Source organism: Oryzias latipes, chromosome 17 (assembly GCF_053564925.1).
Source record: "Oryzias latipes strain Hd-rR chromosome 17, Olatipes_Hd-rR_3.1".
Classification (NCBI taxonomy): Eukaryota; Metazoa; Chordata; class Actinopteri; order Beloniformes; family Adrianichthyidae; genus Oryzias; species Oryzias latipes.
The window spans coordinates 5196923-5211531 of NC_136253.1; the positions used below are offsets into that span (position 1 = coordinate 5196923).

The window sequence follows — 14609 nt, forward strand, 5'->3', positions numbered from 1 at the left end:
AAACTCCACCGGGTTAAGTTTACAACCACAACCAACATCTTATTGACCTTTGACCCCGGGAAGAGGCCCCATCTTAAATTTTTCTACCAGCTACTAATTAAACCTCCTTGTGACTTTGACCCAGCGCCCCCCCACACATTGAGCATCATCGGAAAGAAAGAAATTGTTGGTTTGAAAGTTTGTCGATTTTTAACAGCGTTAGCATAGCGAGCTTGCAAGAGTGGCTTTCCTCTGTGGCTCACTCATTTTTTACCAGGATATTGTGAAACTTAAAAACATGAATTGTTGGTTTTAGCTAAACGAAACGATGTAACACACACTTGAACGTATTAGGAATGTGGGCGGGGTTAACATAAAACCTCCTGTCCCTAGGAAACCCAAAAGTTTACTTTCGCTGATTCTTCCAAAAATTATCTGGACCTGTTCACCCCCCCCCCCCCCCCCCAGGTTGACATAAAGAACTAAAATGGTTGCTATGGAGATACAAGCTGTGGGTTTTTGTCGCGTGCGGCTCCGACCGGAGTGGTGGGGGCAGAGGAGGAGAGCTAAGGGCCTGAGGCAGACAGTCAGCCAGTGAGGGCAGGTCGAAGGGTGGAAGGGGATGGGGGGAGAGCAGGGGTGGGTTTCACCTGGGGGATGTACGACGCCGCTTACGGCTTTAAAGTCCCCAGGGACGTTTTTTGTTTTTCAAAATAAAACCAATCCCACTGGTGTTTAAATGATGTCGTTTTCAACCAACCTAAATGTCTCTAAAAGCAATGTTTCCGGTTAATCTGAAGCCTCTGCTTCCAAAATCTCCTCTACATAGGGGTGGCTGCTAGTGCTGACCCCCCCCCCCCCCCCCCCCACACACACACACACACAAACGAAAATACCGTACGCTTTATTTCTATCTGCTATCTGGAAGTCAAAAATGATGTTTCCTGGAGCTGATTTCATTTACAGCTTACAGTTGTCATCATCAGTAAAAGCACTTCAGTAGAATATAAAATATATCAGATGTAATGTCCCTTAAAGCAAAGAAACTCCAAAATTGCTCAAACGCGCAATGAGATACTTTAATTAAACCCTCACAAAGCTGTTAATTACGGTAGCTTTTTTATTTAAATTTAAAAAAACCTCCACAATTTTAGTGCTGTTCTGAAGGATTATTGATACGAGGGTGAAAGTAAGAAAAGAGTTTTTCAAATTCATGAATCTCGTTGACATGTTTGGGATTTTTTTTTTGTCAATATGGATGACACAATCGCGAGGAAGCACCATGATGAGAAGGTGAAAACACTGCACCAAACCACAGCAGCAGTAGTGGAGGGCGGGGCTCAGACGACAAGAATGAACAGGTGTGAAAGGCAGGTGGGCTTTTAGGAGGAGCCAGGCAGTGTTTGAAGTCTGGCTCTGCTTATCCAGAGATAAAAAAATGAAGTATGAGTCACGTTAACCAATGGAACAGATTCATGAAGCTGCTGTGATTTTGTCCAGTTTGCCACTAAAGGGACATTTATGAAGAAACATCATTAAGAACCAAAAATTTCTCCATGAAAAAAAGTACTTATGTAAAGATCACTGAGAAAAAGCCCCACAGACTGAGGTGATGAAGGTCTGCAGGGACAAACATTTCATTTAGCTACATTCACTTTGCTATTTTGTAATACGTCGTATCTATTTTTAACTTTCTTTTAATTGTGATTTTAGCCCCAGTGTTTCCATGCGGGGATCTTTTGTAGCAGGGCTTCCCGGTTTGGTCAGGGGTTGTTGCCGTGGTGATTGCCCCTGCAGGGGCAGCTGGGGTCCAGCATGGCAGCCTCAGGGCTGTGGGGTGGACCCTGTTGCCGTCCGCTGTGGCGATGATCTCCTGCTCCTGGTTTTTATAGTTATGGCTCTTTATTGTGTGAGGGGTCGTATGGGGAGGGGGGGGTGGATGTGTCCTGGAGGGTAGGAAGGAAAGGGGGGGGGGTTGTTGGCTTGAAGTTTTTCTCTTTTTTTTGGTATTGTGTTGTCCGTTTGTAATTGTAAAGAGCTTTGAGCTGCAACACATGAAAAGCGCTTTTTAAAATGATAAATAAAGTTTGATTGATTGAGGTCATAAAACTCACAGTAGACAGACATGAATCTAGTGAATAAAATCCAAGTTCTGTAAAAATGAGCTGTGAGTTATGAGTTCATTTTTGCTAACCAGTTCATGATTTCATCTACTAATAAACACGTAAGGACAATTCTTTTCAATCACTGTGAGAGGAAGTCCTGGGGGAAAAACCTTGTTTATTTTTGCATAAAGGCATCATTACTGGTGTTTGATTCCAGTCACCGAATGAATCCCATCAACCGAATTAAAACCTCGTGTGTCGTCATCGTTTCCAAAAAGCTGTACACACACTGTGATAGAAGATCCACAGAGAACGCGCAACCAAAGTACCAGAACCTGGTTAGTGCTTACGCTTCACATCCGGCCGGCAGGATCCAGCCATTAAATGAATCATATGCCGCCCCTAGCACTTTCTAACTTTGTCAACTTGTTCCATTTAAAAGTTATAAAGCTGAAAAACTAAAAAGAAAATCGTGGAGTTGTTTTTTTTTCTTTTAATGAAAATGTGTGAGTGGGGAGTAATTCAGTGTAGAACCGCCACTGCATTTCTCTCCAGACATCAGATTTGGCAGAACGCCTGTGATTCCATGTTTATCAGGATCAATTCTGGTCAGATCACCGTAAGAGTTTCTCTGCTTGACGAAAAGAGAGCAGTGGGTCAGAAAGGCATAAAGATGCAGGAAATTCTGAGACTAAACACGACTTTATGGCATCTCCTCAGGACCCATAGTTAGTTGTACTCGACCTCAAATGTCTTAGTGTTTCAAAATATGAAATGTACAATTTATTATTAGTTCACAGAGTCAAAGTGGCTTCCTATCATTAGCATCGACTGACAAGTGAACTACTCTGACAAAGAAGACAGCTACAGTATTGCACATACCATTGCAATCCCCATACAAAGCTCAGACGCACACTCGCTCTCAGAATTGTTCATACACTCAGAATCAGGCAGTTCACTGCTAACCCACACACACAAACACGCAAAATAATGCTCCATGTTTAGTGCCCATCCCATGACCGTAAACAAAACATTCTCTTACAGTAAAAAGGGAAAACAAGAACCTAAAAACAAAAGGAATATAAACATCTTCTGCGCTGACGGAGCCTGCTGGTGCCTGACCAGGGAGTTCCCACCCGGCTGAGTCCACGTCCATCCAGGCCGTCCCAGTCCAGACAGGTGGAGACATCTCGCCTCACGGGAGTGAGTCCATGAACACGGATGGGGTTGAAGGCTTAGAGACTCGCTGCTGCAAAGTCTAACCTGTTTGTGTACCTGCTTTTAAAAGAAGCCGTCCATGTGTGGTTGGGGTAGGAGGAGTGGTAATTGTCGTAGTGGTGCCTCAGAAGGGGATCAGTAGGTGGCGTTGGTGGGCTCCCTCCCTGAGCTGAAGAGTATGTCCGCCTTTGAGCTGACGAAGTACGTGAGGAGAAGAGACACCAGCAGCACGGCCACGCCCACTCCAAGGGTCAGCATCTGCAGGAGGAACGCCAACAGGTCTGAGGAACCGAGTCTCTGATCCGTCTGTCTGACAGCTCCACCTTTTAGACTCCCTGGTAAACTAACACTACCGGTGGAACAAAAATGGCAGCAACATTGGAGCTATCCAGCCGGACAGTTAGGATCCAGATTCCGGCTGCAGAGGATCTTTTTGTAAGCGGATGCATCAGAATGGAGCTGAGCAGGGGGCTTGTGTATTTTCCACGTCACAAATAAGCTCTTTTTCAAACGGCATTTTTTTTTCTGCTCCTGATTATCAATGTTTTGAATGAAGAAATACTCAGAAATGCAGCTTTGAAGCCAATTTCCTTTTTAAATGAGAAAAATGCTCCAAGAATATATATTAAAAAAACACAGAAAACATAATTTTCCTGGGAGTGGGCCTTTAAAAGAATCTTTTTAAAACCATTTCCTTTGTTGCAGTTGCCACTTAACACTATACCATCATAAAGACAAATGTATAGCAGCCAGTTTTTCCACAGTTTTTCACTGTGGAAAAACCAAACTGACATAAAAAAGAGAATAGATGGACGGCACGGATTCAAGCTGAAAATGGAAGCCTTTCTTTTTTTTACCCAAACTAAACAGACTGGAACGTAACACTGATCCGTTTTGAGCTTCCAGGAGCCACACATGATGCTTTACCTCCAGGTCATGACTGGCCACCAGGAATATGCGCCCTGTAATGGTCTTCCATCTGGACTCGGTCCACGTGGAGTAGTCTTTGGAGGTGTACTCGCGCAGTACGAAGGCAGGAGACTTCGCTGGGGACTTACGCACAGTGGAGCGAACACAGAAACTGTCCCGCTCTGTACTGTTGGGACGGAGCGGGCCCTGAACCCATTGGTAGTAATACAACTGAGAAAGGAGGGAAAGGCAGTTAGGAGGAGAAAATAAATAACAATACGCTGTGTTATATGATAAAGACATTTTCCAACACACTATAAACCTAATATAAGGGAATAGAGGAATGACTTCCCCTATTCTAAGACTGTGGTATAACAACAACACAGTAGACAGAGTAGATCCGGTTTTGGTGCTTTTCTCTGTTAGGAATAATATCAGTCAATTAAAAAAAAGAAAAACATAAACATTTTTTTGGATTTCTCCCTGGTCATGACCCAGTAGGAGCCAGAACGTCTGACTTCACCCTTTAGAAAAAGAAGAGACGGGTTTGAACTTAAGTTTATTGTTATCATTATGATTAATATAAATTAACCTTTTATTTTTTTGGCATAAATAAAACATAAGGAGAAAATAGCCTTTTTTTTAAATATGTAATTATTGATTGAGGTTCACATAACTTCCTTTCAAAATAAGACAGCCTGTACCAGATTGATCCTCTCAGTGCAGCAGCTTAGTAGTAGGTAGTGAAATGTCAGCATAAATGAAAGAAAAACAATTTGTTTTACCGTTTGTGACGCATCTCAACCAGAGATGAATAAATCTAACTCAATAAAATATAATCAGAGCTAATGAAGTGACTTTCACTGTATTTTTGAACCTTAAGGCGCAACTAAAACCCTTCAAATTGTTCAAAAATTGAAAATAAGCCACATAATCCTGTGTGCCTTAAGTATAAATTGTGGTTCTGCCAGCTGACCTCACGTGCACACAAAAACCTGTGTAAATGTTTTAGCAGGACTCAGATGAACTATTGTTGAGGATTGTTGAGAATTACAGCTACTATGTTCAGGAACCACGTGGAGTGATACATACTGTCCTTTAACTGTTTGTGATTGGTCGAATAAAGGTTGAGTCAATGTGCTTGACCTTTTTTAACTTTACTACTTTGTTCCTTCGTCTAAAGCTATCGAATGCTGTCGTCTTCCACACATTTCTTTAAAATTTGTAGAGGCTCAGCTGGTTGTAAACCCTTTATGAGACATTTTACTTGTTTTGAAGATATTTTGTCCTCACTGACCACATTTGTTCAGATAAACCGAACATTGAGGAAATGTTTGGGAGAGATAATTTAGGTGAGTGAAAAAGTGCAGAAAATGTCCTAAACATTGCCCTTTGCTGAACCAAGTTAAACCGTCACACCGCTGTCTGAACTGGAAATGTCTCAAATAACCAAACGTCAAGAGGAAAACATCCTCAGTGTTCCTTTAAAGTTTTACGCTGCAAAAACGGAATTTTGAGGAAATAAAAAAAAAAAACCTTGTTTCAAGGAAAATTCTCTTATTTTCTGTCTTGTAAGAAAAATAATCTTTTCCGTAAAGTTTTTCGATAGCAAAATAACTTTTCTTACCACATTGGCATAAAATGTTCCAATTTAACAAATGTTTGACCTTTTTTCTAGAGACCAGTTTCAGCAGGTATTTGAATGATGTTTGGAGTTTGCTGTCTGTCAGGTCCACATGTTTGTTCATCTATTACACACGAAGCAGCTGGTGGTCTTACATGCTTGTTCCTATTGTCCTCCTCGTCCTCTTTTTGTTTCTGACAGTTTTCTTTGGTGACGTTGACGATGGTGCCGGTCAGGTTAGCAAGAATGGTCTGAACCATAAAGTTCGGTTCGCTCATCTCTTGATCCACACCGATGTAGAACTTTGTCGGCTTGTCCTCTGAGGAAAAAGTAGAAACATCTCCGTCACTACTTTGTTTTCTCTCAAGGACGCACTTTAGAAAGCGTCGACTCACTCAGGGAGCTCGCCAAACCCGAGGACACTAGTTGCTCAGACCAGGAGTTCTTCCCTCGAACAAGAAAAGTGTAGAGCATCTTGCTAACCTGAGAACAAATGATCAGGAAAAGTCAGAAAAAGCGAGTGAGTGGAGAAAAAGCAGCACTTTGGGTTGCTATGGCAGCAAAAACAGGAAGTTAAACAAAAGGCAATGTGTAAAGAAGAAATGAAAAATATAATTTATTAATAAATTAAAAATATGAGATTATTATAAAAATGACGTTTATGCATTTTAGATGAATTACTTTCTAGTCAAAATATTAAAAAAATGAATTCTTCTGCTTATATTTGGAAATGATCATATTCTCATTATTTTGACTAATATGATCACTTTTAATTATGTGAAGGATAATCTACATTTAATACATTTCCAATTAGCCCATGGGTATTAATGAGGTATTATGTAGAATATGGAAATAAAATTGATTGCTAACTGAATGATTCTTTATTTCACACAAGAACAAAATGGAAAACTTTTCTTCTTTTTTTTCATGACAATAATCTGTAAAACCGTTTTAAATGAAACTTAATCTTTAATCTTTTAATCCACGTATAACCAGAGTTTCTCTTCCAATCCAAAGGTCTTACCAGTTTGCTGTCGGCCTGAACTGTGTTCATCCCTGCCGGATGACCTCCTGCCTGTAGATACAGACCCCGAGCCACTGCGGTCGCAACCTCAGTCAAATTCTTCAAAATAAAAGCAGAATTTTGCGTTACGTTTACATGTGCGGCCCAAAAAATGGTCAATCAGTTCTACTAAACCACTTTTAGGAAGAGAATTAGTGCGCTTGACTAAAACGATGCACATATACGTCCATCTATCAGTTTATCTGTCTTTGAACATCCTCTGTAACGTGGCAGCAGGGAGGGGCCAGCAGCACCTTTGCAGCATCTGTCACGAACTCCAGCTGCTCCTCTGCAGTCAGATTTGGTGAATAATTCAGCTGGAGAGATTCTGCGTTGTCAAAAATACTTTGGTAGTACCTGCAGACAAAACAGACGCACAGATAGTTGGATAAAGATCTGTAAAAACACCAGCTATGTTGAAAAATCCCAAAGTTACTTGTTTGTGAAGCTCGCTTGGTGATTCTCAATGACGACTCCAGGGATGGATCGCACTCGCAGGAACCGCTGGAAGGATGAGGGGGGCAGCGGCTGGGTGACGTTCGGCTCCTCCAGGGAGATGTTTAAACCCGCGGCAGCCAAATGCAAGTTACTGACCAGTTTCTGTACCTGTGAGGCAGAGTGTTAAAGCTAAATGTGGCAGACCGCAGAGGCACAGGACATGAACTCCACTTTGATGTTTTTAGGCTCTCACGAACGTTCTCTCTTTAAAGGGTCTATTCCAGAGATGCTCATTACGTCGGGAGATCGCGGGCAATCAAATATAAATAAAAATAAATACTTTTTTTTTAAATCAGTCAGCGAATCATCATCCTCGGCATGAAATACATCACTTGATTGACAAGCAGAACGTCACTGTGTTTAACTACACTGAGCGCCTTTCTTTTTTCTTTCTTTCTTCTCCGCGGTGGAGGACCACTTCTGCCCGCAGGAGCATTTCTTTAGGCCCTTGATGAGAAGAGAGTCCGAGACTGACCCAGCCCTCCCGCCATGGCGCCTGCTGCCGGGTCCGTGGCTCCCGCCGTGGGAGCAGGAGCGAGGCATGCGCTTCTCAAGCTCTGCCCACGGCAGGAGCCGCCGTTTGCTCAGCCGTGGTTAAGGCAGCTGCAAGAATGAAACGCGATCATCGCTGCTTCCTGTTTTCATAATAGAATAATCATATCTGCTCTAATTATGTATTACTGCAAAAATTATTTTCACACGACAAAGCTATCTCCTCACAAAGATTGATGTACTCTTACTGTGTTGTTTTAGAGTCATTAGTACTAAAACATAGTATCTTTGACTGAAGATATAGGGGAAGTTGTCAACTTTGAAGTTGAATAAAGGGACTTGGGTTCATAATTCCGGAGCGTGTCTCGTCTGTCCTTGTTCTACACGTCCTGCACCGTCATCTCACAAAGATTTGGGTACCTTCACTGAGTAGTTTCTTAATTATTCGGATGTTATTTGTTTTCGTGGGCGAAACACAGAAACGCTGCTGAGCCCGGCTCTAGGTTGACGTCATGAAATGGGCGGCGCCCACAAGGAGCGAAAGGCGGAGCCTCAGAGATTGAGGTTTTACTTCTGGTTAGGAAAAGGAGCTCGCAAAAAAAAATGCAGTTTCATTTGAATAATCGTTCTTTAGAGTGCCAAAGGTAATTTATTATCAAATGTCTGGATATAGTGTAGCATAGCATGACGTAGGCCCTTTAACATGTTCACTGTTTTTCATTTGACGTTTAAAAAGTGACCACGGAACAGTCGAATGTGTGATCTAAAATCTTAAAGAGGCAATACTAAAGAAAATAAACAGGGAGGATGATGATCACCCGATTAAATAAATAGTCAGAAGTTACAAATGAAAGCATAAAAACATTTTAATAGGCCGCATATCCACTTTTACAACAAAGGTGACTGCATTTCTGTTTTAGAAGTTTGTGAAATGCACGGCTATGAAGAGAGTAGAGACGAACCTCAACATTGACGCTTCTGTTTCTCCTAGAAACAGGATCAGAGTGAAGCCAGAGTCTGGAGTTAGAACCCAAAGCAACCTGGGATGGAAAAAAAAGAAGTGCAGAAAGTCTCACAAAAAACAGGAAGGGAATCTGCATGAACGCATTAATCACTGACAAACACAGATTGAATTGAAAGTTTTCAAGGTTTCAAACTTTATAGAAACATTTAAAGCTAAAAGAGCTCTAGAAATGACATGCAGGTATTTCTAGTATGTAGTATTTTTAGTGCCACAGGAAGAATCAGTCAGATTCTGGGACTTAAAGGACAAGTTCAGGTCTCTGACTCACCTGTCCAACCTCCAGGATGGAATGAACATTGTCCAGATCCAGAGGAAACTGATTGTTTTCCATATCATACACCATTCTTGAACTACCGATGTAGTCAAAGGTTTCCTGTGGTAAAACGTCAGCCATTTATTAGAACATTAAATGGGAAGACTTCTTCCTCACCATTGAGGGTTTAAATCAAACCGACCCCGTGAAAGAAAGTGTAGAGGATGGTGCGGTTCAGCTCGGCTGTGGCATTGCGAAGTGCATTGGCAGCTGCCAGCAGCGCCACCAGCCCCGTGGCGGTGCTATCGGCTCCAGGAGCCAGGCCGAAGAAAAAGGATCTGCTGTCCATCTGCAGGCAGAACAGGAGGAGAAGCAGGCGTTTAATATCAGATTGGATCAGGTTATTCAGTATCAGACACACATATGGTCTCACTGTACACACTGACGCAAAGAATAAAGGTAAGTTCTAAACCTGCAGCAGTCCCCAGCCCGCTTTAATGTCAGACAATATTTACATGGAGCAATCTGGAGGAGGCTGGAGGTTCGGCCTTTAGTGGAATTGCATTTCTGTTGGTTTGGGGTTTGCTTCAGTTCAGGAAAAGGAACGTTTATTATACAAATAAAACATACAGAACAAACTGTTTTTTTTTCTAAATCTAGGAAAATGTTTTTGTATGTAGAAATAGAACCTCATGTGTTAAAGAAAATGCAACAGGGCTTTAAATAAATATGTTTTCCTGTGAGTGCATGTTAAAGTGTTTTGTGTTTGGATTCAAAGCGCAGCAGCTGTTGAATCATTTGCTCACAGCCATGAACGGAGGAAACGAAAGCGTTCAGGGTCACATGACACGTCACACAGCAGGACCTCGACTTCAGCATGACTCTTAGTCACATGACTGCAGCAAATCCTCTTGAGAATGTTTTGTGTGATGCACCAACCAGATGAAATGAAAATGAAAACTCACCTTTACTGCGGCGATGACCACACTCTCCCCCTCCTTATGGCCCTTGGCTGTGTTGTTCAGAGGTTTTGTGGAAGCCCAAATGTTCTCGTCCCCCAGTGGGTCACACACGAATTCTAGAGTCCAAGCAGAACAGAATGATGAAGGCACGCTAAGGGGATCGACCACAGTCAAACTTTTTCCCTGTGATATGCAGGTACCTGGTGTGAGGCTGAAGGGGATTTCACTTCTCCTCATGCAGGTGGCTGTGTCCGTGACAGCAGACATGTGGGAGAAGAGCTGCATGGCGCACAAAGGGTACTGAGGAGTGCTGCCATTCACCGCACGGTTATGCTCCCTGTAACACTGTGGAGAGGGAGGAGCACTCACATATGTTTACAGCAACTTTTCTGAGCCGATTTCAAGAGGTCGTCTCTTAAAATAGACTCTCATTTATCTAAAAGCCAAGCTGCGTGTAAACAAAATGTAACATGAGCTGGTTCACCAAATTAAAGAAACGATCTCTGAAAGGTCAGAATTCAGCTTCCTAGAAGTTAGTTTAAACCAACCAAACAAGATGAGTGAAAGAAATGAAAAATTCAAAATCAAAAGGCAGAACCCAAAGTTAAAATTCACACTTAAACCCTTGCAACTGCCCTTAAGGGGGATAAGATGGGCAAACCTGTACGCAGGTGACCCGCACAAAATATTATAGTAGTAGAGCGCTCAGTGATCCAAATACAATCATTTGTTCTGTGGGCATTTTGCGAGCAACAGGTCATAGCGAACACTTGTGCAACACGCAAGGCTGGAGTGGGTGAGACGCAGGCTTGTTGGACGGTGGGCGCACAGGTAGGGCGGTCGACCCTTGATTGTAAGATTGCTTCCCGCCTTGCACGCCCATGTGCACCCTGTGTGTGCAGCAATTAAGGAGCCAGTATAGGCACCTCACCAACCACTAGAGTGTGATCAAAGGACACCGTACGACAGCATCACGCGTCCGTCATAAGTGCGTGTAACTTACATTATTCATGCAGACACTTCGCGCTACACTTGTCATACACACGACACTGGTACGTTCCATTTCCAGGATGTCCCTTAAGGAGGCCTCATGAGCCTAAAGGGAACTGCAAAACACACCTGCGCTCCCCTTAACCCTTGTGCTATCTTAGATGACCCCCCCCCTTCCATTGACGTGTTCTCCCTACCATGACAAAGGTGGATAAAGGTGGAAAGATTTCATGTAATCCATGGACACCAGTGAAGATCACAAATCATTGAAGAAACAAGGTTCAGAGCACTGTCTAGTGGGTCTAGATGACCCAGCTCCAATTGTTAAAGTGCCTAGGATAGCACAAGGGTTATGAGGCGACTGCTTCTCTCTCCACGGATCCGGACAACCCAAAAAGCTGCAGCACACGTACAGGTCAACCCCCGTATGGCCAAATTCTGTTTGTGATAGACTGTAAAAAACCCGACGCCGCCCAGATTTCTGTCAATACAAAATGAAAGCTCTTGAAAGCAGGAGCAGCTTTTGTCACACAGAAGGCAGGAACAAAAAGCCGGTGATAATCTGTGTCACTTTGAAGCGGATCTGTAACCAAATGCCCCGTGTGAAAAGTCTCACGTGTTCTGAAATGGCATTATTCTGTATTTTTCAAAGGTTGTTGTATATTTTTGTCAGAAAAAAACATCAAACATGTAAAGTAACAGTAGTAGTTTGAGCATTAAAGACACAAACATCTTTACCCGTCGAATGACCTCAGTGTCATTACTGTCCTTCATGGAGAAGATGGGAAAGTCAAACTCCTCGTAGGAAAGGCCGTTCCCCAGAGGGTTCCACACCGTCACGTTGCAGTGGGCGTAGGAGGGGCCATAACTCTCCGAATAAACACCTCAAGAGAAAAATTGGAGACGTTATAGCCATTAAAAGTGGACGGCACAAACAAGAGTCAGATCAAACAAATGGAGAGAGTAATTCTGATGTATGAACTGTAAAAATTCTTTGTGTAAATAGTTGAAATAATTTATACTTTAAATTTGAAATTTTAATTAAAATTTCTGGCTGCTGCTGAAGAATAAAGCACAGGAAATCAGTTTTTTTATTGTGAATTTCTTTTTAGAAAAACTTCCACTTTCTACTGATCTTGCATTTTGTGGGAATCCTGTTGCTTCATTTGGGATAGATCTTCCTAAATTTGTTTAGGAATGACAGATCTTACAAATTCAAATTTGACCATAAAGATTCTTTTTTGCTTCATTTTTTAAATATAATTTTCTTTTACCAAAAAAAAAAAAAAAATAAGGAATGGGCACTGAAACTCTTTTCTCTAGATGTTCTGTTCCAACCTAATAAATGGTTTGGTGACATTTCCAAACACACAGGATGAGCTCTGGAACCTCAATGAACGGAAACACGCTTGCAGCAGCCTCCGTCTCACCCATGTTCTCATTGGGGCAGCTCGTGTGTGGAGAGAAGCCGTCTGGTGGATTTGTGGTCGGCTCCACAACAACTACACCTGCCACCCGCTGTGGGCCATGCTTCAGCTTCATCATGATGGGTCTTTAGGACAGAGATAAAACACGACAAAACACGGCCAAGGTAAGTGTTACATCATTTTCAAAAAAAGATCCATGTACTGGGACAATGCAGGGGTTAGTTCAGAAATAAAAACAGTACACATAGTATTGCTAAATCAGCTGCAAACTATTTTCTTGCAAATCTATTATATGTTCACATTTTAAACTAGATTGGAGCTGAAATACACAGAAACAAAGTCAGTTTTTAATGACAGAACACTGACTGTACCTAGTAAAGAGTGTGGATTCTAGGATAACCATGTAAGGAGGGTTAGGACCGGAGCTGAGGACCCAGTCCAGATTTTCCTCCGACTCGAGCAGATGGACCACACCCACATCACCACCAAAGGAAGCTGAAATGCAAAAGACAAAACTGTATTCATCACGCTCTCTTAAAGTGTTTTGGTGTGGATCATTTTGGAGCAGGAGGCTTAAAAAATACAATTTGCCCTGAAATTCCCAGCTGAACAACTGTGTCTTCATGTTAAAATCTCGAGCCAACACAAAAACACAACGTAAAGTGGACCTCAATCCATCGAAGTGAACAAGATTCAAGATTCAACCTTGGCAACATTCAATGCATTTCATTCGCAGCAGTACTCACATTGGCAGCCTATTTGATGCGTTGCGTTAAGAAGTCGCACACACGGGAACGTTTCATTCAGGTCTATGTAGATCTTGTTTCCCACCGAGTTAGAGCCGACACCTGCAATGAAAAACAGTTTTTAAAAACTCTGCAACAGAAAAGTTATGACATTGAAATTTAAAAAATGCTCCAAACAATTAATATTTTCCTTTAGACTTAAATATATTAAGACAGAAGAAGCAGTGCAACCACAGAAATCCCCCAAATCCCAGTCGGTCCTATTAATGAGTTACGACACAAAAACACCAAATCATTTAACATTTTATTTAAACTTTGTAATTATTTTAATGATGTAAAAGTATATAGCTACAAATCATTAATAAATAGAAAATGTCAATATGTCAAGCTCAATATTTAACAGATAATTCAGAAAAGTAGGTGTTTGTTTTCTTTAATAAATGTTCTCACAGTAAGTTGATTTTGTATTATTAGGATCTCTCTGATCTGTCCTTTTGAGTGTTAACTTCCGCTTTCATTTCCTAAATTTGTCGCAGAATAAATGTTGACAGAAGCATTTATTTCTTCGTGTATTGTTAGATTGGACGGAGGCACCTGTATTATTAGGCACATATCTTCATAGCTAGGCGGCCGCTGCAAGAAATCACGAGCAGTCACGCTATTTATTGCTGAAGAAGGCAGACAACCCAGTTTGTAACTCGACAAAAAGGGAAGTCAGCCACAATAACCCTTCACACTGAGATTTACAGTCTTTATAACGTTATGCCAACATAAATAAACGTGTCGCCAGTACTGCTAATCTCACACTGTAAAGTAAACCTTTGAGAGAAAACGCTCAGCACACCCCAAAAAACAGGGAAGCTTTGTTTTGCTAATGCTAACTAGCTTAGCCCTCAGCTACACCAAGCACAAAGAAGTCAATTAAGCCGAAAGAATGGAACAAAACCCACCTCCGTCGCTACACAGACACGTAAAAAAAATCATTTAAGAATTTTAGGAACAAGACTTACCCACGAAGAGCAAGCAAAATACCACATTAACTATCCATTTATCTGACAGCAAATCCATCTTCCTGGTTTGAAACAGCAGAAAACCCAACAGGAAGTGGTTACACGTCACACATCCGGGTTCTGTTCAACACACAATTACGTCACCGCTGGTTCGGCCGGCTACAGATCAGTTCCTCCCGTAGTTTAAAAAAACAATTAATTCCTTCCGCAACTAGGTTTATTTTCCTTTCACAATTGGCTTCAAACGATCTCATAAAGAAACAGTAATTCAGGAAGTTCAAGGAGTCACCGATGACTCCATCTTTGTCA

At 41.9% G+C, this 14609-nt stretch overlaps 1 protein-coding gene across 1 annotated transcript; it reads right to left on the reverse strand.

The window, feature by feature from the left end:
- Nucleotides 1-2239: 2239 nt before the first annotated feature.
- Nucleotides 2240-14458, reverse strand: ncstn (nicastrin). The gene is made up of 17 exons (XM_004078580.4): nt 14301-14458; nt 13291-13392; nt 12916-13039; nt 12548-12669; nt 11856-12001; nt 10328-10472; nt 10131-10243; nt 9368-9514; nt 9181-9285; nt 8851-8928; nt 7335-7504; nt 7153-7255; nt 6860-6958; nt 6231-6318; nt 5991-6154; nt 4230-4442; nt 2240-3560 (listed from the first exon to the last, which is right to left on the reverse strand). Exons 1-17 carry the CDS (start codon nt 14356-14358, stop codon nt 3438-3440), a joined length of 2100 nt encoding a protein of 699 aa, XP_004078628.1. The 5' UTR covers nt 14359-14458; the 3' UTR covers nt 2240-3437.
- Nucleotides 14459-14609: the final 151 nt, after the last annotated feature.

Bases quoted from the DNA above. Each gene is read 5' to 3' on its own strand.
- ncstn (XM_004078580.4), bottom strand. From the start codon at position 14,358: ATGGATTTGCTGTCAGATAAATGGATAGTTAATGTGGTATTTTGCTTG. The intron at 12,002-12,547 runs GTGAGACGGAGG...TTTTCTCTTGAG, and splicing joins CTGCCCCAATGAGAACATGG to GTGTTTATTCGGAGAGTTAT. The intron at 6,155-6,230 runs GTGAGTCGACGC...CTTTTTCCTCAG, and splicing joins GGGTTTGGCGAGCTCCCTGA to AGGACAAGCCGACAAAGTTC.